Source organism: Molothrus ater, chromosome 13 (genome assembly GCF_012460135.2).
Source record: "Molothrus ater isolate BHLD 08-10-18 breed brown headed cowbird chromosome 13, BPBGC_Mater_1.1, whole genome shotgun sequence".
NCBI classification, from domain to species: Eukaryota; Metazoa; Chordata; class Aves; order Passeriformes; family Icteridae; genus Molothrus; species Molothrus ater.
In genome coordinates, this window is record NC_050490.2 from 544,796 (window position 1) to 572,062 (window position 27,267).

Consider the following 27,267-nt stretch of genomic DNA (forward strand, 5'->3'; position numbering starts at 1 on the left):
TCATGGACAGGGACCCATCTTGCCTATTAGCAAGGCTGCAACCAAATGACAGGATCAACATCAGAGCTTGGAAATTTATTCCTATCTGAAACATCAATAAGCCAGTAATTAAAAAAAAAATCAACAATGCCAACAAACAACTTGAATTTCTAGAAATCTTCTAGGTCTCACAGGAGACAAATTTACTTCCTAGTCTAAGATCAGTAAAAATTGCCCTGACCTTTGAAATCCTGCTGGCTTTTTAACGTGGTTTTGCTCCTGAAGAAAGACAGCCTGCAATTTTGAACATCCCATGGCAGTGAGGCAGAGCATGCCAGCCATCAAATTCTGGTTGTTCATTCCACTGACTGGAAAAATGCTTGCAATTTGATTTCTTTTATAAGGCCACATTTGAGCAAGCAACATTTATAGAGATGACTTACCTAATTAGATTCAAAGAGTGATTTGCTATCTCAGCAATAGTTTTGAAATGTACAAATCTAGACAGAGAGGCATTATGTAAACAGGTGTGAATGACACTGCTCCATCAGGCATTAAATTGGAGCTGCTCCTGAAAAATTGTATCATTTGTGCATTTAAGTTATCAATATTTTACCAACAGCAGTGTTTTCACACCAAATATTTTTTGTGGTCTACAGCCAATGATATTTAAGCAAAATCTCTCACCCTTCTAATGGTGGCATGAAACAGCCTCCTTGTGTGCCTCCCATATCTCTGAGGAGATCAAAATTCTCTCTGAGGAGAACCCGAGCTTTTGAAACAGACAGCTACAAACCAGAAAGTGAGGAAAAACAGCTGATACTTACAGGCACTTTTGCATTTCCAAAACAGCAACAGCTGTGAAAAGAGGAAACCATTTTACTTCCTGACAACTCTGTGACACTTGCACGAAATGTTGTGCTGGGGATGTGATCAGCAGCCCCCGGAGAGCGCCTGGATGGCCGCTTCCCTCAGCCTTCACCCGTGAGGGGAACGCGCCCCGCTCCCAGCGGCGGGGGAAGTTTTGCTCTTCACCCCTTTTCCCTAACCCTCGGGCGTGAGTTTCACGCAGTAGTAGGAGAAAGCGTCTTAGTAAGAGCAGTGCATCCTACCGGCTCTCGACTGAGCCGGGTGGGGACGGTCCGTGGTGTCCCCGGCCCAGCCCCTCCGTGGGGCCCGCCCGCGGCGCCCTCAGCCCGCCCGGCCCGGCCCTGCCCCGCCGCGGAAGCTCGGCGGGAGCTCGCCCCTCACAGAAGGAGCAATGCCCACCGCGCTCCCCCCGAGCGGCCCGGCCCCACGCACCTGGGCAGCGATCCCTGCCACGGCTCTGCTGCAGAAAACACCCCTGTTACAGACAGGCTGCTCTGTGTTCTCAAACCATTCCCCCTTGCATACAGGCACACAAAGAGTTTAACGTTGAGGAGGGATTCAAGTATTGGCCCCTCACAGGCAGGCAGAGAGGGCTGTGGCTCAGGTTTCAGTGGCACTTAATTAGGGGAGAGACGATCAAAGAAGAGTCAGGGTTGGAAGGCATCTCTGGAAAGCATCCAGTCCAACGGCCCTGCCCAGACAGGTCACCTGGAGCAGGTGACACAGGACCATCCAGGTGGGTTTGGAATGTCTCCGGAGAGGGAGACTCCATGACCACCCCAGGCAGCCCTCCCAGTGCTCTGCCACCCTCAGTGTGCAACTCTTCCTCATGCTGAGGTGAAACCTCTTCTGTTTTAGTTTATGCCCTTTGCTCCTCATCCTGTTGCTGGACACCACTGAAAAGAGTCTGGTACCATCAATTGGCACCCAGTTTGTAGATATTTATAAGTGTTAATTACATCCCCTCTCTGTCTTCTCTTCTCCAGATTTAACAGGCCCAGCTCCCTCAGTGTCTCCTCATCAGAGATGTTCCACTCCCTAAATCATCTTTGTGCCCTCCACTGGATCCACTGCAGGAGCTCGATGTCTCTGTGTACTGGGGAGCCCAGAACTAGACGCAGCACATCAGCTGTGGCCTCAGTAGGGCCAAGCAGAGGGGCAGGATCATCTCCCTCAACCAGTGAAGAGAATGGTTTTGGATTTGCTGACAAAGTGAATCATTAAACAGATGAAGGGCTTGAGGGAAGAACATAAGTTTTCAGCCCCAAGTAGTGAACCTGAGGAGGATGGAAACAACACAGAAAATGGACAGCAAAAGCTAACATCAACTGTTTAGACAGTTTTCAAATTAAGATCTGAAAGACCCATATTGTTAAAGTAAAACATAATTTTATTTGTTTTATTAGAAACATTGCACAGAGAGGCAGAGCTTTTCACCAGCACGTGTGAGCCCGTGTCTCCTGGAGGGTTAGTGTCTCTGCATACACTGTTAGGAGCTTTGGCACAGCCAAGCACAGCTGCCGAGAGGGCATGCACAGCGCAGGGGAGCAAACTGCAGCAGGGCTCTGGCAGGGAAAGGGCAACTCAAGGGTAGCTAGGAAATTCAGGTTTTCTAGGATTACAGTAAAATGAAGAGCAAAAAAGGCATTTCTCTGGACTTGGGTTTCTTCCATCACAGTTTTCAGTCCTCTCCACCACACAGGTTCAGCAGTGCCCTCTGGTAATCCCCTTTTGTGTCTTGCTGTAAAGCAAGGAAAGAAAAATACAAAATACATGTCAGGAAACAGCCATAAAATGTGTAAGCATATGAATTATATTCTAAACCTGTGGGACAGTCTATGATTCACACTGAAGCCTTCTCAGCCTGGAGGAGACTATTTTGACTGAGTTTTACTTATGTGTGAAGTGAAATTATTTAATCATTCTTGCAATACAAATGCAAGGCCAAGAAGAGAGAAATTTGGGTATGAAAAAAGAGTAACACAACAAAGGGAAGCTGAAGGACTTGATTCTGCTGTCTCACTGACCACTGCAAAAATCATACACCAAGGGCACTATTGAAAAAAATTGCTAATAATCTACAATTGACACCTTCAGGAAAAGATTCTGGGTTAAGATTTTGACTCAGCTTCATCTACACAAGGAATAATGTAGCATAAGCTGTTGTGAGGGTGAAGATCAGCTTTGAAACAGATTCACAAACTCTTTATTTATGCCCCAAGTTAGACAAAACCTAGCACGTGTAGCTCCTGTCCAATCACAGAAATGGACAAAAGTCACTAGCTAAGGAGCCTTCTCCTTGAGCACTGAAATGAAAGAGAGTATCAATTTAGATGTTCTATTTTCATTCAGCAATCACAGAACAATTGTCTCTTCTTTTGATCTGAGGATAGGGACTGGTGAGCAGAATTCTCTTTCAGAACACATCAGTTGATTGCACAAAGCCCACATACACTGTCAAGTGGCTGACAGGAACTGTACCAGCTCTAGACTGTGAAGATAAAGGTGGGTTTTCCCATAGTACATAAATAATACAATATTCTCTCTGTGGTCTCTAACACACCTCCCATGAATTCTAGTGGTACCACAAATCCAATGAAGACTGCTGCAAAGGCCCATGATATAAAACCAAAGATGAAAAACTTGCCTGGATGAAATAATAGAGAGATTTTCCATATTTCCTCTTGAATTCACTCTTGATTTTCAGCATGTCAACCTCGCAACGGGACACCATAATCCTGATCAGGACCTTGTCCCGGGTTCCCTTGCCCTACAAGCAGACACACATTTAGAGCTGCAATAGCTGAAATGTTACCATTAATTAATGGTAGGACAGCAAACTATAGGCAACAAAGATGAGCAATAAAAGATAAAATGAATCAAATCTTCTAATAAAGATCATTATTATGATGCAAGAATCTGAGCATGAATGTACCTGTCTCATCAGCAGTGTTTAACCAACCTGCAGTCACAAATTTAGCTTAGACTGTAAGCAGCACTTTTGGTTCACCAGCTCTTCCTGGAACCGCCTAGTGCCTGTCACCAGGTGTTTCTCTTTATTCCTTTTTCTTCACAAGATGTTTTGAGGCCAATTTAATATCTTATTTTGGTATTCAATAAACAGCTTTTTCTGCTATCAGCTCTTGGTTACATGCAAAAGACGTGTCTAACTTTGCTAATTATAATCAACTGCTCTAATAAAGATCTTTATAATAAAACTCTTTCCTACATTTCCCTATACCAGAGAAATCCGAATAGATAATACAGGCTAGTAAGGGTTAAAGAATGCTTTTGAACAATATTAAGTAATTGTTAATTTATTCACATGCCAGTCACATTTCATGTGAACAGAAGTTTCTAACAAAGACAACAAAAAAAAAAAACAGTAGAGAGAAAAACCAGTCTTTCCTACCTTCATGGAATCATACAGTCTGTCTGCAAAATACAGCTGCTTGTTCTGAATGCACTGGACTGAAGAGAGAGACAAGAATAGTTAAATATCCTGCCCATGCACAGGACACAGAATATTGCAGCCATTTTTAAAGCTATGATAAGTAGTCAAAATAAGGTTTTCAGCAAAAGTTCCTCCAAAAAGGGGACACGGAGAAAATATTTTTCCTGACATGCTACTTAGAAGTCATTTGGTTTAGCTCGTGACTGAACCACAGATGCTCATATTCTTAGGAAGGGTTTCCTTCCATGAAAATGGCATAATTTCAGAACTGTATAATTTCAGAATGCTGGCCCTCCTCCACAGCTCCCAGTTCATGGTTCCAATTCTAGAAGCAATCTCTCCTCTGGAACACTCCTTGTATATTCATCCATGAGAAGCCACCTTTTCAAGGCTGAGCTCTGTTTATACTCAATTTGCATTACACAGCTCTCAGTTCACCCTCAGTCTGAAATGGATTTTCCCCTTAAAGAACTCCCTCTTAAACACAGTGACATCCTTGTCATCTTCACCTCATGGCACAGTATCAGTCTTACACCCTGCCTCCCTATTTCAGAGAATTCAGTGTCAAATCAGCTCTTCAGTTAGCCCCTACCACCCTCACTGCCTGCCTGTCTCCTCCTCTCACACACACATGCTGTTTTCTCTCCAGCCTAGGTGGGTACTGAACAATTTCAACCTTTTTGTTTGCTTGGGGAAACAAACATGAGGCCCCTCTATCAAATAAAAGTGGAACCAACAGCAGATCACAACACACATGCATTTGAATTTTAACTGGAAAGCAAAGTTTATATCTTGCAGAGGGCAAAAATAAGCTGCTTCTCAGTATCTGCAATATCCAAAAATACAGCAGTGGATCCAACAACACCAGCATGTCCAGCTAATTTTTCATCCAGCAGGGTGAATCTAGGTCCTACCTTTAACATGATCCATTGCAAGAGCCCTGAAAAGATCCTATATAAGGACAGTCATTACTTCAGGGTAACTTACCAAGATTAAGGAAGGCATTCTCCAAATCTCCCTTAACCTCCTTCTTGATGCTCTCCAACATATCATATGGGCTGTAGCTCTTGTACCTCTCAAACACTAGCACAGAAGAGAAAGTAGGTAAAATCAAAACCAGACTAAGAACTGGCAGAAATAACCAACCAAAGCATGAACACAGACACAGGAATGTAGGGACACATGATTAATAAATATCCATGCAAGTCCTTCTGAGAATCTCATCTTAAATACAAGCAGAAATTTGTAAAGATCCCATGCTGTGGCCTTTTTGTTTTCCTTGAACACCTCCATAATCTGGGAAAACACCATCTTAATCCTGTACTGGTATTTTTTGAAACAATAGTGATTTAAGCTCTGAGAAGTCTTCAAATGGCTTTTCTAATGTGCTGCTTTACAGCAGTATCAGAGCTGCTTTTGGGTCTTCACTGGCAGATTTAAGCACATGATATAGCTAAGCTACCCTGGCACAGAGGTAAAAGCCACAGGACTTCTCGAGGTATCCTGCATCCATATTTTCTAGGTCTGCAACATCTTTGTTTTCAGGTATGTGACATATAACTGAGCATTGTTACACCTGTGTAAAAAAGAGCTTACACACTTAAAATGTGAGATCAACACATCCACAGAAATAACTAGATTAAAAAAAAAAATTAACACCTTGGACATGAATTAAGATTTATGAGATCTCCTATGTTTTTGAGTGCTTTTCACAATAACTTCAATCATACATGGGACAAAATCATTACCATTTTATTATAACTTTCTCTTACAGGAAAAAAAAATTCTGTCTCTTGAATAGTACCTTTCTGCAGGTGGGGAACACTTCTTTCAGTCATAATGTTGATCCACTTGGGGACATCAGTTCCCTTTCTCTTCACACCAGCATCATAGAGGTCCTGGGGTTAGAAAGAAAAAGAAAATCACAAAAAATCAGGAGCTGCAGAAGAAGCCATTGCAAATGTAGACAATTTTCTTATTGGAAAAACAAGCACTACTGGAACTGTGTCTGTGGGAGAAACACACAAGGACACAGGGTTGAGCAGGTCACCAGGACAACATTTAAGGATCTAAATCTGACATTAAGACTAATTGCTTTGTATTCACCTCTGGCCACAGCTTTACTCTGTATTTAGCTCTGTTTACCTCAGCAGAACTGCTCTTGACAGATGCAGATGTAACAAACAAGCACAAAGAGCCACTAAGTTCACTGCAATGGATGCATTTCCTTTTGTTAAAGGCTCTCTCTCTTCAGGTATCTAAAAGAAATACCAGAGAGCTTCTGTATGCTGGGTAAGTAGTCTGTGAAAACTGATCCCTGAAGGCATCAGGATTGCAAGTGGCAGATTCACTGACACCATGCAAACATTACTGTGCAGGACAATCTGAAATGCACACACCTACTTCACAAATGCTCTCCACTCCCATGTTTATGTTCAATATCCCCCAAGGCCTGACCAACTGGACATATTTCATGGTCACTACCAGCACTTACCCTGGCATCTTGGTCAATCAGCTCGTAATCAATCACAGAGGTATCTTCACACCTTTTGCCCTTCAAACAAGATATCAGTATTTCAGAAAGGTTTCTATGAAAGTAAGCTATGCATATATTCAGGTTTTTTTTCTTTTTTTAACCTGAATTTGCTAAATGAGCAACTGCATACTCCATCCCCATTACAAAGTTAATGCTGTAAATGCTGCATTTCTGTTAAAATACTTTGCCCTTCAACATTTGAATATTTTTTCCCCCCAAAGGTTGGTGAAAATACAGGGGAATTTAAGAGTGCATCAGAAACCCAATTGTTTCACTGGCAGCCCCCCTCAGGCACATTGGAGAAAGTGGGAAACTGTGAACAGCCCTACCTTGGCCAGGGCAACCATGAGCTTGCGGAAGTCACCAGATGTGTCTGATATGATGTCCTTTTCCAGCTCTGTCTTGTACACTAGAAAACAAAGAGTTCTTTTCAGGCAAAGGGTAGCTCACGAATACTCCTTTGCAAGAAAAAGGGCTGCTAATTACTGTGTTTTATGCACATGAACAGCTACAATCTAAGTCAGACTTTCATTGGAAGTCAATGAAAACAAGCCCACACTTGCCTACATCAAACCCAGCATTGCTACCAGCTAGTCATGAGGTCCATGCAATCAGTGTCTCATGGAAAGCTTACCAAAAAATTTCATTTAGACACAACTTGTATTAGCAGCAAATAGCCTTCAGTCTGTTTGCTACCAGGCAACAAGATGCAACTATATAAATCACACAAATATCCAGAACACCAGTACAAAACAGCAGGGAACCAAAGCAGATTTGTGTTTGATTTCTAATAATGAAATTCACACTGAGGGGAATTTATCCAAGTGATTTAGGGTAAAAGACATAGTACATGGAAACTTGCAAAGTAAACTCACTTTCCCTGTAGACTCTGTTGATTTCACTGAGCTCCTGGTTTGTTCGGGAGCAGATGATTTCAATGAGTGTGTCTTCATCGGTTCCCAGCCCCTGCAACACAAACAGGGCTCACTTAGGAGCTAGCAATGAACAGGAATGCTTAAATGGTTTAAAAACATTTTATGGACATCTCTTCCCCACTGTAACAGTTCAGGGATATTTTTTGCCAACTGCTCCTGAGAAAAAAACAGATGGAATATTTCCAGTGGCTTAGAGATCCTGTAGATGTTCTTTCTGGACAATGTGCATCTGCTTTGAGTGTCTAACAGTGGCCTCCTCACCAGCATAACTGGAGAAGGTCTGCTTATCATGGCCTGTGTGATTTTTTTCTATCCACTGGGAGCACAGGAAGAAATTCCAGTCTTATCCTCCTGTTAGGATGCTTTTTGTTAAGCCCATCTGTAACAGAATGTCACTTTGCAGGCAAAAATGGGCACAGTTTACCAGAGGATTTCAAGAGGAGTAACATCCTGGGAAACGTCTCATGCTGCAGTCTTGAATCTGTGGAAAATGGAGGCCATTATGTGGCAAAATACCTTTGGGTAAAATGTCTCCCTTGAAGGGGCAAGAAAGTGGGACAAGACAAAAAATTTAAAAAAAAGAAAAAGAGGAGTAAACCCAAGTAATTTTATTAACATGACATAAAGCTAAGAGAACTAGGAGAGCTTTCTACACAATGGCTCTAATAAGCATCTGGGGAAAAATGAAGACTAGCAACATATATAATTTTCTAAATATTGTTGAAATATTTTCAAGAATGTGTACTAGAAAAATAATTAACTCCTCAGTGATAACTTTGCTTTCCTCAAGCAAACAAATGATGCCAAAGTCATAGCTTGTAATGCTCTACGTATCAAGCCAAATTTAAGCTCAGGCAAATTCAGAGCATTGAGAGGTTTTGCTAATTCAGACCAGGTCAGGAGTAATGGGAACTCCTTGGGAGCTGGGAAAAGCAACCCATGGGGAGGATAGAATATTCTACATTTGGGACTACCGTAAGGAAATTGCTTGGTCTTTAATGCCAAACCCCAGACTAGTCTGAGTCACAAAAAATTATGGATAGGCTGTACTCAGACCAGGAGAGGGCAGCATCTGATTACCCAAACAGTGCATTTGGCCCATAGTTGAAGAGTTACCACCTCCATAGTGGGTTGGTTTTTTGGCTTTGGGGATTTAAGGAGTTTTTTTGGAGGGGTCAGGGTAGTGTGTGTGTTTATGTGGTGGAGGGGGTGGTTTTGTTTTCTTATTTGTTCATTAACTCCTTTTTAATCATCTGGAGAAGTTAATTAATTAGTATTATTTACACTTTCTAAATTTCAGACATAACTTAGTACTGGTCTTTTATTCTTAAAAAAAAACAAACAAAACCCTAACTTGAACAAGAACATCCAGAATGTAAGTGATGATTAGATAATTATAACTACGATTTCCCAACCTTAGTTTGCTTACAAAGGTGACTCTACTGGCATGAGCACCTCTCAAGTCTTGTTTCAGAGGCCTGCACAGCAGATACTTCTTTCTGCAGAGACTGCTTTTGATGCCCCATCTTCCTCGTGTTCTACATGGGGCAGCTCTGGTACAGGATGTTCTTTCCAGATCAGTGATATGACCCAGTAACTGGAAATTCCCCTCTAAACCCATAAATACCAGCAGAGGATCTGATGGCTCCTGCTAACAGCTGCTCTCTTAAAGGTTTCTCATACTATGAACCCATGCATTGTTTGTAAGAGCAGTCAGCAAAGCAGCCAGGCTGTTGCTCCTGAGCTGACAAGAATGACTTTTTCCTTAAAGAGAGGATTTAATTAAGAGTTTTAAAACTACATAGTTCCATGATTTCTCTCATTTTGGATGCCTTGCAGCTGGATATTTAAACTGCAGCACTAAAAAAAATAATATTAGTTTGAAAACTATGGCCCTGGATATGAAGTCCATGTTCTTTCCCAAGACAGCGACATCAGATCAACAATGTTAAATTTCAAAGTTTATTTACCTTCATGGCAGCTTTCAATTCAGAGGCATCATACTGTGCTGGTGTCTTCAGCAAGCCCAAGATCACTGCCTCCAAATGACCTGAGAGAGCAGACTTGAGTGCTGCAGAAAGTTCCTGTAAAAGAGATGGGACGATGGAAAAAAAGAAATTAAAGCTCACTTCTGATCTCCAGAGAATTTAACCTGCAGGGCTTTAAGTCTCCAAGCCTGCAGAAGTGTTTCTTACACAGCTGACAAGAAAACAGAAACATAAAGAGCTTTCTGGCTGTGAAAGCCTAAGAAAGAAATTAGGGCAAAGGAATTTTTTTCTAATCCTCTGAAAATAAGAAGAAGTGCACCAGTGTCTGACACAGTGCTGGAAAGCACAGTGCAGACACATCTAAACAGCTTCACTCCAGTCCTGAAGCACTGATACTTTGCTGGAGATAATAAGCACAGATGGATCTGAGTTTGTCTCACTGTGGTGCTCACTGCTGCTCCATCACAGTCCCACAGTTTTCCCAGCAGCACTGTATTATATGTGGTTTTCCTCTTCTCCCAGCCCTTTACTAGCCAAGACATTGGAAAATTGACTGCACACTTATTCCACCGTAAGGCCTAGCTCCCAACCAGCTATCTGAGGAGATAAAAAATCATCCCTGAGCACTGAAAAATTATGCCTCTCTTCAAGGAAACTATCAGAAGATTGTAGCCCAAATCCCTATGGTTAATTGCCAGTCAGCCCTAGAAAAAGAAACAGTCAGGAACGTTCACTGCAGAGGATGCAAACCTGCACCAAACACTCAGATGTTCTTAAGGGTTTCAGATGCAACTTGAATTATGCTAGTATCAGCTTCCCTGTAGTAGTGTATCAAACCAGGACAGTTACAAAGCTGAAATCCCCAGGATCAAGTCTGGGGTTCACACAGATCCATGTATTCCCTAAGCTGAAGTCAATCTGTAGCATTCAGAAGGGAATTGCTGCATTTCAGTTGCTGGTTTCTCACTAACAATCACTGAGCTGGAGAGGCAGGGGAAAAGGGGGTAGGGAAAGTGACCTCAGCTGAATTGCAGAGAAGTTTGTGCCAGAGAGATAATGAACCAAGACATTTAGTAATTTCCAGAGTCACCCACTTAATCCAGGGCACTAATTTGTGCCAATACTGTATGCACCTTCTGCATGGATTGACCAAGGGAGGGAATGGGGGTTTGGGGCATCTGGCTGCTTTAGACCTAGAAACATTTTTAGTACAACCACTCCATGTGGGATACAATGCTCCAGCCTTTATTTGGGTGAAAATGTGTTCTTCAGAACTGCCACAGGAAAACCAGCACATATCTCTGTAATAAATTTTAAAGAACAAGTTGCCCAGAGAAGTTGTGGCTGACTTATCGCTGGAAATGTTTAAAAGGCCAGGCCAGGACTGGGCTTTGAGCAACCTGATCTAGTGGAAGGTGTCCATCTTGGGCAACTACAGTCCCTTCCAACCTAAACCAAGAGTTTCCATCAGACACTGCTCATCCCAAAGGAATTTAAAGAGAGGTAGACTATGTGACATTTAAAAATTATGATCTACTGATAGGTCCTGCAGCACACAAAGCAAGCAGCCTAGTACAGCACGACACATTGCCAACAAAATCTGCACAACTGCTGGCAAAGAGAACCATCAGACACTGTCCCTAGAAGATATACCTACATGTCTTTTCATATCCCACTTCCTCCTCTCTTGCCTCCTCACATGTTTATCTGAGTGGCTTCTACTGCACATTTCCATTGTTTATACGACTGCTTTATTCTTTGGCACTTGTTAAACTTCTGATAAATTCAGTTTGTTCTTGGGTCGCAGCAAGGGAAAAAAGTGAGAGAGAAACATGAAAAAAGTTGCAGGTTTTCTTGACTGTGCATTTTTGTGGTCATGCAGAACATTTAACAAAGCTTTAAGTGACACATTTCATGCCTGGGGTCCATTTATGTGCAGATTGTCCCAGTGTCCCCAGGGCAGGATGTGCAGGCGTGTGCACACATGCACATGTCCAACCTGGCTGTGCCTCTATCAGTCATGCAGAAAAGCTGCTGAACTCCCAAAACTTAACTCTATATTTACATTTGGGCTCAGATGAGTATTCTGGGATGCTACTTGAGGACTACCATTTGGGGTCTGGCAAACCTGGAAGAGATACATTATCAAAATCTGAACTCGATGTAAAGTTTCCTCTTTTTCACTGGCATGAAACTTCATATATGATAAGATTCTCAAAACTTCAAAAGAGAAGAGCTCTTGCCTTCCAGACAGCAAGACTCATTTGCAGAATTCTGCACACATCTTTCAGATTTCTCTCCATCAATAGATCAGTACTTAAGGTATTTCTGCCAGGATAATTTTTAATGACAGTTCAACTCATTACATCACTATTCCACAACTGCAGTGATCATAGCACAAATGACTGCAGTGCTTTCTCAGCTAAACTACCTGTGTGAACAGAAACAGAACGCTTCCCTTATGCTGAGTTGTCTTAACAAAATAAACAAAAAATCCAACACCCCCCAAAAGATATAAACCAACCAAAAGAAAAAAACCAATCCCTTAAAGCACTTCTCTTTCCTTCTTTCCTTCAAATGGAGGCACTTCATGCCAGTGACTTCTCAGTATTTTTAGCACATTTCACCAGGGAATCTTGTGGATTCCACTGTGATTTCTGAAGGTGCTAGGAAACCACCATCTCCAACAGACTGCAGTCCCAATTGTGCATATTCACCATATTCCAAAGTTCTACCGGTCCTAAACTATGACACCATGGACAAAGTAGATGCATCTTGAATTTCAGTGACAAGACCAAACCTGAAAAATCTAGTTTTCCACAGGAAAAATATTCAATAATTACTATTTCTTCATATTTTACCACCTTTTTGGTTCTCCTCTGGTAGGCAAAAGCAATGTCCTGCCTCTGTTCATTGCTGCGGTTTGTCAGGATGTTGATGATGGTGACCTCATCCACACCTACAAAGACACAAGACAGAAAGTTAGAGAAGCTTTCCTGTCCCTGTTCTTGTATCAGCATGTTCCCCAACACCCCAAACACAGCACATGTGCTGTCTGGAGCAGAGCTCAGCAGCTCTCACTAGTTCGTGTTTATCCTGTCCTGGCTGTGGGAAAAAGCCATGAGTTAGAGTCCAGACTTTGGGTGGGATGCAGATCTTTGGACACATCTCAAAGTCTAGTTTGTCATCAGCTTTGCCACTCTGTCTTGTGCTTCACTTATGTGTCTGTGCACTAGTTCTCAAGCACTCAGAATTCTGCAAAAAGTTGCTCATGGACACAGACTTTAAAACTTGTACTTACTAAAGCCTATCCTGTCATTTTTGTGGAATTTTTTAAATTAAGACTTTTTGATAAAGCAGTTATATTTTCTGTTTAAGCCATTTAATCCATCACTCCAAACATGGAAACAGGAAAATAAACCAGTATATTTAATTCAGTATGTTTCAGAGGCTCAAAAGACAGAAGGGATTTTTGACACTGGAAGAATTGAGTACGTGCTACTTCTTTTTGACATCACTGGCAGATCCATGCTGAGCTGTAACTGGCACACCTAGAGGATGTGGATGCTCAAACTCCCAACTTATCTTTTAAGAAAGTGAACTGCACATCAGTGAAGGTTTACTTTCAAGGGAATCATTCCAAATCCATGCACTTCAGTGCAACTCTCAGTTTTCGAAGCAAACAGGTGGCTCTAATCTAGAGGTCAGAACAAGCCCAGATCTTCATGTGAGCCCTATCTGTTTAATAAAAGTATTATGAATCCCTTCTTTCACACTTGCACACACATCAGTGTAAAAGATGATATCTTCATAAAAAACCCCAGAAAGAAAGGATTGGATCAGTAGCTACTAGCAGGACTCAGATCCCTGCCAGAATCCAGCTCCATTTCTTTTCCCTATTTCCTAAAGTAACCTGACAAAAAAGAACTGCAACAGATGTCATAAAAATGAATCATATACAGTAGGAATCTTGCAAAAAACCTTTTAGCCATTAGCTGCAGAGTCTAAAATTATAAGTCTAATCAAAAAATGCTCTCTCTTTCTTCACCACATTTTTCATGCTGAAATACTCCATTTGGTAGCCTCCTGTCCCTAGCTTGTGCTGAGGCAGACCTACGTCAGTCCTCTTATTCACACAAGCTGGGCTTGCAAATGATGCCATAAGGTCCTGGAAAGCATAATGTGTCTAAGTTACAAACTCTGACTTGAAAACAGGCTGACTGCACATTTCAGCCATAATCTACTCCTGCACATTATAAAAGAAAACAAATTCTCCCTGTTCAGAAATGGCCACACACAGACATTGAGCCTTTCAGCTGTTGCAGGCTCACAGTACAAGCCAATGTCTTAAGCTTTTTAATAAATTCTGAATTTAAAACATTCTTGGCATTCAAAAAAGCAAATGACATTTTCAAGTTGTACCACAATTGCTTCAGATTAGAAGCCCACAAATGACTGACTGCATCCAAGTTTCTCATACACATGCTATGGAAATATGAAGTTAACTCATGGCTCTGGCATTCAGTGGAAACTCAGGGTTTGTACTTCATTCACACTGGGGAATCATGCTGCACACACAGGATGCTGACTCACAGCTGCTGAGGTGGGGCACAGCAGGACAGCAGCTCCAGCACTTTCCTTTGCTGTTTGCTAAAGTCTCTGAAAGTTTCAAGGCAATGAAACAGTTTATTTTCAAATTTATTCTGGCTAGGCAGATTTTATCCCTGCTTTTCTATCAATGGGAAACGGAAAGAAAAATTCTGCTTAATAACAGCTTTTCTAGTTAAAGAGGCAATGTGTGGTGGCATTGGTAAGATCACAGTGTTGGAACTCAGTCAGCAAAAATGAGGAAATGAACATAAATGGGGTAAGAGGGAAAAATTTAGATAAAACAAGACCACAATTTCAGTTCTGCTATTTTGCTTAGCAAGGGTTCACCAAACCCAAACCATGTTGCAATGAAATATTTCTTTAGTGACAGTTTTGATACTTGGAATATGTGACTGATGCAGTTTGGTGGATTTCAGGCACTGCCCTCTCTCACCAGCAAGCCAGCAGATATCTTCTAAAAACTTTTATTTCATGACCTTACAATCTCTATCAGAAGTTATGGGCATATTGGATATACTACCTAAACAGAAGACCTTTCTCTAAGATTGAACTGACTGATTTACACATCATCATTGTTTTAGCAATTTCTGGATGTAATGAATTTATTACAGATCTATGTTCTAAGCCCTTTCCTACAACAAACCTGTGCCTGAAGTCTGACAGCCATGGAATAAAAAAGTATCCCATGAGTCCTCAATAGAAGGCTGCAAATAACAAATATTCACAACCTAGTCTGACAAATTATTTAACAAGTACTTGAGACACATAAAAGTCAATGGTAGGAAATAATTCTGAAACAGAAAAGAGACACTTCAGCAGTTGTCTTTGCCACAAGAAAAAATGAAGAGGAAATCTAACATAAGCTCTGTTAGTGCCCCTTATAGATAGTTTCTTCTGCTTAGGTTCATGTACATCAGCTGATCTGTACCCAGAGCACCCTAGAGCATTATACAGAAATTAAACAGCTTCTTGTCCTATGCAGCAAAAAGCCAACATTGACAAAGGACATGACAAGGCACCAAATGAATTTGCTGCAGAAACACAAGAGCAAAAAACCCAAACTTAGCCATGGCATTTATGCCAAAAGGAAGAAGCCAGAACTGTAACAAGTTTTTTGCATTATGCAACCTCTAGGTTGAGCAATTGCTAACTACAAGGTTTTATATGACCTGGAGACATTTTTGCACATCTCCCTTCCTAGGCTGGTGGATATATATAAACCCCCTGCATTTAATTCAGCTCCACTCAAAGCCCTGCAAAGGGCTGCACAATGTATTTGTGCAGTACAGTTTTTGCAGGTAGATGTAAGCCCAAACAAACACATTACAGTATTTTCCAGAGGTCCCCACAGATGAACAGATGGCTTAGCAAACTCTGAGGAATGACTCTGAAGAATTAATGCTGAAATATTTAGATATTACATAGAGCAGAACAGTCACACACTCTGCCCTAGATCTTTCTCCTAAACCAAATATACAGCTGTTGCTCAGACAGTAAAAGAAGTTTTGGCCATTTTACACAAGAATCACTAAAATGGAGATTCATGACTCTAATTCTGGGAGTTTCCATTACCATATAATAATTACCATATAATTATTTATAAGGTATCTCTCCCAAGCTGGCCTGCCCTGATGGCAAACAGCAGACTTCAGGCACTGTTTATATAAGGTATAGCCAGAGATAAGACTCCACAAGATATCACTTCCAAGGCAGTGCTATAATTTCCAAGAAATTGGAAAGACTGCTTTGGTGAGTGTGAAATACAGGCCCATTAAAGCATGTACAGACCTCCATTTTCAACACAAAGAAAGTCCAAGGGCTTTATTTGAAGGGTTTATGAAGGGTTCAGATACCAGGTGTCCTTTATCCTGTTGAGAGTAAAGCCTCCCAAATGGTTCTTACACGCCTGTTGTTTTTTTTTTTTTTAATTTTCAACCACAAACCAGCTTGCATATATATTTACAACTCACCTCTCTCACTGTTTTAACATGAACAAGTCATATTCCTCTTCATCACTCTGTGAGAACTTACATTGCTTATTTCTACTTCCCACATTCAATGCAAACTAAATGCTAGAGAAATGGTGATACTTCCTAAGAAAATGGTAGCTGCTGTGGATGCAGACAGTCTGTTCATTATGGGTGTTATATTTTTTCAACTACTACTTAGATATTTCCCAGAATTATTTTAAAATTCAATTTTGCAGGTAGCTCTTTAATCACTGTTCATAAAAACCAGTTCTTGTCTGGATGAGTTGGAATTTTCATTTGAGGAAAACTCCCTACATGTATTTTAGAGAACTCACATTTTATCAAATATTCTGAATTAGCAGATGAAAATATCCTGGTCCAAAGCATTCAAAGTGCAAAGAAACAGTACCTGGAAGAAGGGTCATAACACTCTCATACCTAATTCCCCACAAGAATACTTCCATTGTGAGATTCTTTGGGGTGGAAATCTGGTATCAAAACCATAAAGAGATTTTCCCTTTAAAGCTACCTTCCCAGAATAAGTTCTGGGTAACAAACTAATAAGCAGAGAGAAGCTCAAGCCTACAAACATGCAGGTCCATGAGTAAGTTCCTTATTATTCCCTCAGAGAGTTGAAAATCATCTCTCTACTGAAATGTTTCCATGTAACTTAACTGCACTGCTTAATTTGCTGAGAGAAAGTGGAAAGAGAACTTCAGCTTGACTTTCCTGCCTGGAAAAGCTTTTGCACTGCCCAGGAGATTGCAATTTCCTTTTGCAATAATTAGCAGCTTGAGAGTTCAAATGTGTAAGTTTGTACTTACCCTGAGAGTCTCATGGTGTATTTGAAATGTCTAGATTTGCTCTATAATCAGAGCTGCAAAAAATTATAAAGTCTGGACAAAACTCTACATATATACAAAGCATCTGCTGTCAAACCTGACTATATATATATATATATATATATATATAACTCTCTCATCAGGGAATTTAAAAAAAAAAAAAACCAAACCATAAATGATTCAAAATCAGAAGCGAACCCATTCTAATAAGGAATTTCTCTAGTTAAATTAAGTAATCTTGTGAAAGAAAGCCTTGTGCTTGTTATGGAGGGAATATATTTTACATTTTATAGCAAGTCAAACACATGCCTTGCTGGCACTGATGGAAGACTTAGCATTTCTTTCTGATGAGGAATTGTTTGGCTTTTAAATTTCTCTCTGACATGAAAGCAAAAGAGTTGCTGGTTCCAGCTACGCCCAGCTGCTGCTCCTCTGGCCTGGAGCAAGTGTGGAAAGCATGGCACTCCCTGTGCCAGGAGTGCCAGCAAGGCTTTACTGCAGAGCTGCACTTCACACTCCTGTCTCCTGATGGCTTTAATGTACCAGAGGGAAGCCTGTCCAATAACCCAGCTCAGAGAAGCTCACACTGCCCTGCCCCTGAAATACTGCAAACTCATGTCAGAAACTAGGTTTTAGGACCTTCTTTGACACCAAATTAATACAAGATGAATGATTATTTAGTTCAAAACTCAGGATAAAGATGTTCAAACCACTCCTATGCAGGTGTCTGGAGAGCTGAAAGGAAGAAGAAATGTCCAATCCAACAATCCAGTAGAAATCCATGATTCAGAGCCCACTGCCAAAGGAGCTGACACTTCATTCTCAAGTGGCAGAAAAGAAGAAGAATTTGAAGTACTGATGAATCAAGAGAGGAAAAAAAAAAGTGATAACCTCAACAACTCATGGCTACAAACTTAAAAGCATATTCAGAGCATGCACTTACAGGGTTCAAATTCTAACTTGGTCAAGATTTCAAGGAATCCAACACCTCCTAAAGTAGGTATCCTTGAGTAAGGATATCAAACTGTTGGTGTTGAGACCCAGTCTTGCTGTGGTTTTTGCAAGCCAGGCAGCCCCAGCCCCTGTGCCCACCTTTGGTCTTGATGGCCGTTTCCAGGGCCGCAGCGTCCCGGTCAGCATCGAAGTTGGAGTAGGCCTTCACTGTGGCATATGCACTTGGAGGGAGAGAATGCTGCAGGGAAAAGAACAAAAACAACAAAAAACCCTTCAGAGTTCCATTTGCAATTAATGAACCACATTGGTATTTAGCTCAATGTTTAAATGCAAGAACTACCAGCAGGTATCTGTGAAAATGGAATTCTCCTAATAGCCACTGAAGTCTCTTCTCCTCATGTGCACTGCCCAGAAATCCCCTCACAGCCATGCTTACAGAATATATACAGATAGATGTTGTATTTATTGCAGCAAAAACCCAACACCTTCCAAGTTTACTCACTAAACTTCAATATTCTAAAATCCAGAGTTTTCTGGCTAGATATGAAGGAAAATTACTACAGGAAGGTAGTTTAGATTTGAAGTCAATATTTTACTTTTGATTACAGCTACAGATAAAAAAAAAGCACGAAATTGAAGATTAACAATGATAAAGTCAGAAAAAGTTTTGTGCACTGTCTCATGAACTTTAAAGATAACACACCCCCAAAAAAATCTATTTAAGGCCATAATTCTAGAAAGCAGAAGTTATTAATAATTTTTTTTTAAATTCTTGGCCTCCAGATCCTTCCTTTAAGCAGCACGAGGCTTGCAAAACCAAATGACATTTCAAATTAGCACTGCCAAGAGTATGAGGACTTGCAGGTAAGCTCACTTAGTAAACAGATGCAATATTTTCCAAGTTACCAGATTTTATCAGCTGTTTATCATGGTCCTCTCCTGAGGATTAGAGTTGCAAACAGAGGGTGACCAGAACAGAGATGGAACTCTTCTGAGCTGCTTCAGTGTGAGCTAACAGCTTGTTAGCACCTCCCAGGGGAGGGTTAAATTAAACCACAGATTCTCATACAAGTAGCTGGGTAATATTCACAAATTTCACTCTGCTGAGTTCAATTTAGAAACCTAAACCTCTGGCAGAGAGGTAGAGCTACTAGCACCTGAAATTGCCACAGCCATTTCCTAAGTGAATGAACAACTAAGCTTTCTTGGAAAAGATCCCCAGAAACTTTTGTTTCCATCTCTAACTCCAAAAGGAAGCTGGGTTCATGAACAGAGCTAAGCTATCCTAATATCCCTGGAAAATATTTTTACATGCAAATTTTTAAGAGGAGCACTTTGAACTAAGAAATTCCATGGTTTCTGACTAATTCTGACTCTATCCCTGTAGAGGTCATGCTGTTCTGTACAGATTCCTCTGGCAGCTGCCCCTGTGCCTTCTGCAGACAATCTGTTTTATGCTGTGGAGATGGGAAGTCAGAAAAGCACCAATAAACTGAATCATTTTCTTTTGTCTCTTACCAGCAGTTCAGACCAGCAAAGTGGCCCCAGTCTGGCCCAGAGCCACACCACAAAACACAGCCTTTGCTTTTAGTGGCAATGGAAACAGTAAATGGAGACATGCAGTGCAGCCTCAGAGAAATCTGTGTGTCTGAAAGACTCCTGAGCCAGGCGCCCCCATCCTGGGGCACTGCTCATTGACCTGCACTCTGCATCATCTAGAACAGTCACCTGGAGACCCCAGCAGAGCTGGGTCCCTCTCCTTCCACCCAGCTCCAAGTTTCTGCTGAGTGAATTGGATGGAGTAGTTTACTGCCAGGATGATAGCATACACTAACAAAATACACAGCATATTTGCAATTTTTGGCCATTTTTCCTCTGTCCCTCCACCCAAGGCATGTACCAAGTCAGACTGAGTTTCCCTGACACCTGACAGGTCTTATCAGGGTGACTGCATTTGAAAAGCAGCCATTTCAATTCCAAGCTACTCAATTACTCTGGTACACTGCTGTACCACAGTGCTACTACTCTGTGTTTTCAGACAAAGCTTTCAAACTGACTTCCCATTTAGTTCAGTATAAAATTCTTTTCAACGTGGCAGTAGAAGTCCAGATAATGTGCAACTGCACCACCTGCCTGAGCCAAACTAAAGCAGAGAAACTGGTTTTCTCCTTATGCATTGAGTGGCTTCAGAGGTCCTTTACCTGCTTTATTTCCTCTGAGCTTGAGAAATTTAATCCTATTGGGAAACATGAGGGAGAAACAAGTATCACTAACAGCTTCAGAGGCTTAATTAACCCTAAAACACCAGGACCCTTTCACCTACACCTAAGTAGTCTGAGAATCTTTCTGTACTCTTGCAGAGAGATCCAGAAGCTGGGAGCACAGATCAGCAGAAGGAAGGAAGGAAGGGAAGGAAGGGAGGGAGGAAGGGAGGAAGGAAGGGAAGGAAGGAAGGAAGGAAGGAAGGAAGGGAGGAAGGAAGGGAGGAAGGAAGGGAGGAAGGAAGGGAGGAAGGAAGGGAGGAAGGAAGGGAGGAAGGGAGGAAGGAAGGAAGGAAGGAAGGAAGGAAGGAAGGAAGGAAGGAAGGAAGGAAGGAAGGAAGGAAGGAAGGAAGGAAGGAAGGAAGGAAGGAAGGAAGGAAGGAAGGAAGGAAGGAAGGAAGGAAGGAAGGAAGGAAGGAAGGAAGGAAGGAAGGAAGGAAGGAAGGAAGGAAGGAAGGAAGGAAGGAAGGAAGGAAGGAAGGAAGGAAGGAAGGAAGGAAGGAAGGAAGGAAGGAAGGAAGGAAGGAAGGAAGGAAGGAAGGAAGGAAGGAAGGAAGGAAGGAAGGAAGGAAGGAAGGCTGAGGCCATCAGGTCCTTCACCTTCACTCAAATCAGCTCCTGTACCACTGATGCAGAGCACAGGACAGCACTGGGGTTCAGCCACAACCATTCTATACCCTCAAGGTTAAAATTTTAAGAGAAAAACTGCTGACCCAACTACTGTGTTTAACATCAGTTAATTTGCTAAATCACTGCTTAGAGGAACTGCTCTAATGCTGCAGAGCTACACAGGCTAGCTACTCAGTAATTCTGGATTCCAGCTTAGAGCACAAACAGCTGCCTGAGCCTTCTGACACTGCAGCAGGATTTCTGAGGGAAATGCTCCATAGAACAGTATTCAACTCTGACTTTTGCAACTACTTGCAAGAATCAAGGAAGAAGCATTTCTGCCCTTGAGAATAGATTGCTTAATTATTATTCCAAAAGTAATTCTCCATTGAAACACACAACCATGAAAGCTGAAGGCTTGACTGTTTTTGCACTACAAAACCAGTTTTACTGCTTACCTACAGTGCACTGGCCAGTTCTTTGCAACAGCTCTTCCACAAACATAGTCTGGTATAATTAATTTCACAATAAGTACCAAAAATTGGCAAAACATTTGCTTGTACCAAGCTCAGACCTGCAGCTACCAGCTGTAAGATTTATATGTGTAGCAAGTTCATTAGGAATGTGATGAAATAATGCATGGATAGGATTCACTTCCTCTTCAGTGACAATCACAGAACCATAAATCCATGGCACAATATGCTGATACCACAGTGGTAATCTACCATCTAACTGCAACTGAAGAAATCAAACAAAAAAATTGGCTTTCTGGTATTTCTATAAAACTATAAACCAAGTGCAGATGTGGTGAAAAATACACAATGAAAGCTAAAACAGAAAATGAGAAAATAAGTTCGAGAAATAATTTTTTTCAAAAGCCAGTTTGGTTTTGGTGATAACCATTGCAGGAATCAGATCCCCAATACTTTTGTTCTCATAATGTTCTTCAATTTTTAACTGGAAAAAAATCAGAGGGTATCAGCAAAAGCAAACTCATTTCCATCTTCTGTTCTCATCCTTAACTGACTTGTTCCTTTGGAAGAAAGAGGGACACAGATGCAAACCAGCCATTGTTTGCCCTGTGATGGCTTTGATAAGGCCCAGCAGGAGGATACTGGATTAAATCATGTAACATCATTAAATCATGTAACTGTCCTATGGTTTACAGCTGGTTTGTGGATGAAAACTGATCACTGCTGATGAGGTTTTTAGCCAATAAAAAGTTTAAGAGATGTGTGGAATCTTGTAAACTGTACAGCTCAGTACAATTGTTGGTGCAGAGTCCTGTAAAAGGAACAAGATGAGACATTTCAGTAAAACAAACTTTTTTTGCTTAGATAATAATACTTACATCTCCTTCAAGGCTGAGCTTGCTTAGAATTTCATGAACAGTGGACATCTTGAAAGAATGCTGGAGGAAGAGAAAAAAAAAGACAAAGTAGATTTAAATATATTTACAGTTACATCAGTGTGTTCCACCAGCCTTGAAGCACTGCAGCACTTCAAGTGACACAGTCCAGTGGATCTGCTAATAACAAGCAGGAAAGAAGATTTAAGTGTTTCCAAGCCACACCACCATTAATAATGCAACAAGAGGTCTTCATTCCATTGTACAATAAAAATTCCTTAAACAGAGCATTTCTTCTGCATTTTAAATACACAGACAGGAATTTGAGAAATCTCTGCCTCAGAAACAGAGTTGCCTAAGTTGACAACTCAGTACCAGGAAAATTACTCAGAAACATTATAGCTTGGTCCAGCTCAAAGTCAAAGAACAACAACAAGCAGTAGCATTCACATGCCCAATTCTTCAAGTACTCAGGAAATGCAGTGGAATTATTTCTTTTCTTGCGGGCATTTTACAAAACCATAACCCCATTTAATCTTTAACCCTGGATCTGGATCTTGTGGTTTTGTTGTAGCTCTCCAGGACAAACACCACATTTATCAGAGATGAGGTATTAAGGACTACCTAAAAATGGCAGCTCCAAAAAAGAGCCATTGTGGCAACTTAATATCAGTGCTCCATTGCCAGGACCCGAATAACATCTTCCTTGCATGTGCAAAAAAACCATGGAAAATCCCAACCCTGAGATGGGTTATATACATGGCAGAAATAAACACTGATGTGATAAACTTATGTTACAATACTTTGCCTTTTTTACTCTGGATTCTGGTCAGGGAGCTTACCAGAGCTGTATTACTGTTCTAGTGAAAGGGTCTCTCAGCTAAGGAAAGCTTTTCCAAAGTTTGTAAGCCAGGGGCAATATTTGAAAGGCTTGATGCATTCCCCAAACCCTGCTCTCAAATTTCTCTAGAGAAAGGACAGACATTGCTGCTCTCACACTGCTACCCAGTCACCCAGGAGGGCACCTGCAGCGAACATTATTTGCTGTTAAATGAAAGCTTTTTCCCAGGACCTCTACAGTCCAGTCATCAAACAGGGCAAAGAGCTGGCTTAGGAGAGGACAGGAGAAAGGGCAGCAGCACCTCAAAACCAGAGACACTGCACTGATACCAAAACTGCCCTGTTTTCAGCTGGGTGCCACGCCCTTCATTCCACACTGTCAGAGTTCCCCAGGCCGGTTCTTGGCTCCATGGCCCCCAGACAACTCCCAGCTATTGTGCAGCCACTCCTGCCTATGTCCTTCCAACTGGCTTTCAGATGGCTTTTAATCCTCCAGCAGTCACTCTTCTGACAGGATGGGGCTTTCCTCAGGACCAGCCACCCAGGCCAATTCCCCAGAGGAACCAATCTCCTCTCCACTCAATGACCAGTTAAGGGCTTGGAGAACCAGAGAAGTTTGAAATAGTTTCTTGATAATGGTGATCTGGTTAAAACTCTAGGAAAAAGTGTTTTGTTCTTCTTGTTGTTTTCTTTGTTTGTTTGTTTTAACTCCTGTAAGGAGAAAAGCAAAGAATTTTTTTGGCAAAAATAGCTAGTGCTACAAGAATAAAACACAGCAGCAAAATCACAGTACATTTGTAGTCTAACTGCTGTTATCTCACATTTCCTCATTTAGAACACAGAAAGAGAATCTTCCATCTTCTGAAACAATCTAGGTTTAACAAAAGCAACTTGACTTCAAGAAAAAGTAAGATTCCAGGGGAAGAAAAGACAGAGCAAAATGGCAGTCATGCACTGATATATTTGAGAATAAATGTTTTTTTCAGGGGTAAAATCCAACCCAGGCCTTTAAAGACAGCCTGCAGAAGTTGTAATAAGCTGTTACCAGCTGTTGGCATTATAAACCATGCTGGGTAGAGGGGACTGATATATATTCCTGAGTTATGAAATTCCTAATGTTTACTCTCCATAAAATGAAGAGCCTGTGAGACCTTTGTACTCTGACAGTATTTCAACTATTACCAAAAATGAGCAACTGAAGTCCTTTAGTCTTGTCCCAAAGAAAACACCAGTGAGAGTTGAAGCAAAGCACTTCACATGAAAAAAAACCTTTCACATGAAAAAAACCCCAAATCACTGAACAGCTTTTTGCAAGACTACTGTTTCTAAATCAATTAAAAACCACACTGAATCAGGTTTGTTGGAACAATAGACTTGATCAGAGTCCAGGAAGAGAACTAACACACCCTCACATAGAGCTGGAACTCCAGGTTCATATCACCAGAACACAACAATGCTATAGCAACTGGCTGCCCATCAACAGCAAGCTGGCTAAAGAAAAAAAAAGGGAGTTCTTGCAAGAATCTTTGCAGAGAAAGATTTTTTTACCCAGAGAACAAACACAGCTCTTGTCACACCCTGCTCTGTAAAGCACTCGTATTTGAGAACAGACTCTCACTGTTCTCTGATGGACTGATTTTATCTGATGTAGCTTTGACAAGTCCTGGATGGGTCTGAACACGTAAAGAGAAAATACTTGCACTAGCCTGCTCTTCCTGCACTGGAAAGGAATCAAGTTCTACCTTCCAGCTGTAAACTAATGCTTCAATACCTTAAGGCAAGTTTCTACAACCAATTTCTAAATGCACATTACACAATCCTCATATTATTCTGCTAAAACAGATGGCATGTTTTGACCTCAGCCCTCCCAGAAGGCACTGGTTTACAGCTCTGTTATTATACTGGCCCAGTCTCTGTTCACCAACTTATCCCTGAAACTCTTCGGTAAGGGAAGAATGTGAGTTTAAAAGCAGCCCCATATCTTGATTTCCAGGGCCAGCTCACACACATTATGGAAAAACCCCCTGTGTTCCACGGAAAAGTTTCAGGTATGCACAAACAACTGCATTGCTCAATCAGCAGAATTAGCATTTTAAGAAGCACTTATTATACCAGGCAGAGATATGAGCAAAGGGTGTTCCCAGACATCTGAGCCAAGGAAACGGCATCCCCGGAATGAGAGAATGGAAACTCTTCCACTTGGAGCACATTTGTGTCCAAAAACTAGGGCAAGCCTGCTAACAGAGAGGAGGGAGAGTGAGGAAGACCTGCAGCATCAGCTGTAAATGAAACAAGGGCTCAAAATCATTCATATAGAGTGCTAAGCAGGAGTACAAATAGGCCAGGCTGTATCTCCCCAGTTCACCCAATAAGGGTTAGCACATCACTTAAAGCCACTATTTGGAGCAAAAAAAAAAAAAAAAAATCAATCATCTTCTTTAAAGAAAAGCATTTCAAAACCCATTAAACTGCTCTACCACAAACTACTTGAACCATTTTCTTCCACAGAAATTGCTAATAACTCAGGAAGTTCCATTCCAGGAAGATATCATGCACATACAAAATAAAGGACTTGTGTTTTTCAACTCAAGTTATTCTTACTTTTGAGACTTTACAAGAAAACTTCTTTGGGTTTTTTTTTTTTTTTTTGGTTCATCAAGGCAAACTATACCAAGTGTTGGCCAACTCTACCTACTAGTGCTGTTTATCAAAACCAGCTCTAGCAGCAGAAGGCACACGCAGGGATAAATCACTCAAGGGCACACAAGGTTCCAGGAGTCGTTCACTCTTGACCTGTCTATCGGGGTCTGTACCTCTGTGCACATATAGCATTGGAATGTGAACAGAAGAACTGATGTTAAACAGAAGTTAAGCTGCCACGTATAAGCACATAACCCACTTCTGCATGACTGCGCTGAAATCATTTCACTTTTTTATCAGTTAAAATACCTGGCAACATTCCTGTGCCCTACCTGCCCTCCTCACGCGAGGGGGAAGCGGTGTCCGAGCCACTCGCACCCCAAAAGGCAGCAGCAGCAGCAGGACCTGCGCGGCTCTGCTCACGGCGGGCAGGGTGGGAGGCCGAGCCCCGCCCAAGCCTGGCCGTGCAGGGAGCGGGAGGAGCCGGGGGCTCCTCGAGGGAGCGCCCAGGGAGCGCTGCCCACCGGCCCTGCCCTGCTGGGCGTTCCTGCTGCCCGTGCCAGCGGCTGCGGCTGCCGCACCCTGGGCGAGAAGGGAAAGGAAGGGAAGGGGCCGCTGTCCCCGGCGGGCTCGGGGGCTCCGCCGTGCCTGCGGAGCAATTCCAGCCTCGCTCCAGCTGAATGAACACCGCCAACAGCCAGCCTGGCTGGCCGGCACAGCTTCTCTGCAAGCCTCCGCACCGAGAAGCGAACTTACGGTACAATGCTCGACCCAGCTGAGCCTTTGTGTACCTTAACGACGAGAAATTACTATCTGGGGAAGTTTGGCGAAGTTTGGGACGGGTTCCTCTTCTGGAGCGCTGTCGCCACACCCAGAGTTGCTGCGGGGCGCACGAAGCTGCCCGAGGGCTGCCTCGCCCGCGGCCCCACCGTCCCAACGTGGAACCGAGCACAGAAAAGTAACGGGCGGGCAGGGTCGGAGGAAGAGGAGCCGGGCGCGGGAGGGCGGCGGCCGCCGCAGCCACCGCCCCGCTCCGCATCCTGCCCGCTCCGAGCCCGCTCCGCTCCCTCCGCAGCACCAGCGGCGGCTCCCGCAGCGCGACCCCCGCCCGGCCCGGCCCCGCGGCGCTGCCGCCTCCCCGCTCCCGCTGCGCTGCCGGGGCCGCGCTGCCGCCGAGGGCTCACCTGGCTGGGGCGGGCAGGGCGGCTCTGGCGGCGGCTCGGGCGGCTCTGGCAGCAGCTGGGGCCCGCGGCAGCCCGGGCGGGGTTTTGTAGGGTCGGGCGGGTCCTTCCCGCCCCGGCGCCCCCCCGGCACGGCGCTGACTCACCCGGCCGCGCCCGACTCCGCCGCAGGACGGGGACAGCGACGGGATGGGCAAGGGTAGGGCAGGAGCAGCCTCTCCCTCCGCACCCGTGCCCCGCCGGACGCCC

At 42.6% G+C, this 27,267-nt stretch overlaps 1 protein-coding gene across 4 annotated transcripts in view; it reads right to left on the bottom strand.

Moving 5' to 3' along the window:
- Nucleotides 1–2,218: 2,218 nt before the first annotated feature.
- ANXA2 (annexin A2) overlaps nucleotides 2,219–27,267 on the bottom strand; it is a 30,748-nt gene continuing 5,699 nt past the window's right edge. For 2 of the 4 annotated variants that reach the window (XM_036389950.2, XM_036389949.1), the window contains exons 2-13: nucleotides 22,361–22,420; nucleotides 18,278–18,377; nucleotides 12,627–12,721; nucleotides 9,745–9,858; nucleotides 7,715–7,805; nucleotides 7,169–7,248; nucleotides 6,798–6,857; nucleotides 6,108–6,201; nucleotides 5,291–5,386; nucleotides 4,262–4,320; nucleotides 3,497–3,619; nucleotides 2,219–2,590 (exon numbers count right to left, since the gene is read on the bottom strand). In XM_036389950.2, the coding sequence (XP_036245843.1) occupies nucleotides 2,531–2,590; nucleotides 3,497–3,619; nucleotides 4,262–4,320; nucleotides 5,291–5,386; nucleotides 6,108–6,201; nucleotides 6,798–6,857; nucleotides 7,169–7,248; nucleotides 7,715–7,805; nucleotides 9,745–9,858; nucleotides 12,627–12,721; nucleotides 18,278–18,377; nucleotides 22,361–22,408 (1,020 nt within the window). In that variant the 5' untranslated portion in view covers nucleotides 22,409–22,420 and the 3' untranslated portion in view covers nucleotides 2,219–2,530. Of the gene's footprint in view, nucleotides 2,591–3,496; nucleotides 3,620–4,261; nucleotides 4,321–5,290; nucleotides 5,387–6,107; nucleotides 6,202–6,797; nucleotides 6,858–7,168; nucleotides 7,249–7,714; nucleotides 7,806–9,744; nucleotides 9,859–12,626; nucleotides 12,722–18,277; nucleotides 18,378–22,360; nucleotides 22,421–26,169; nucleotides 26,249–27,021; nucleotides 27,061–27,267 lie in introns of those variants that run through there. The other 2 variants (XM_036389947.2, XM_036389948.1) reach the window with 2 other exon arrangements.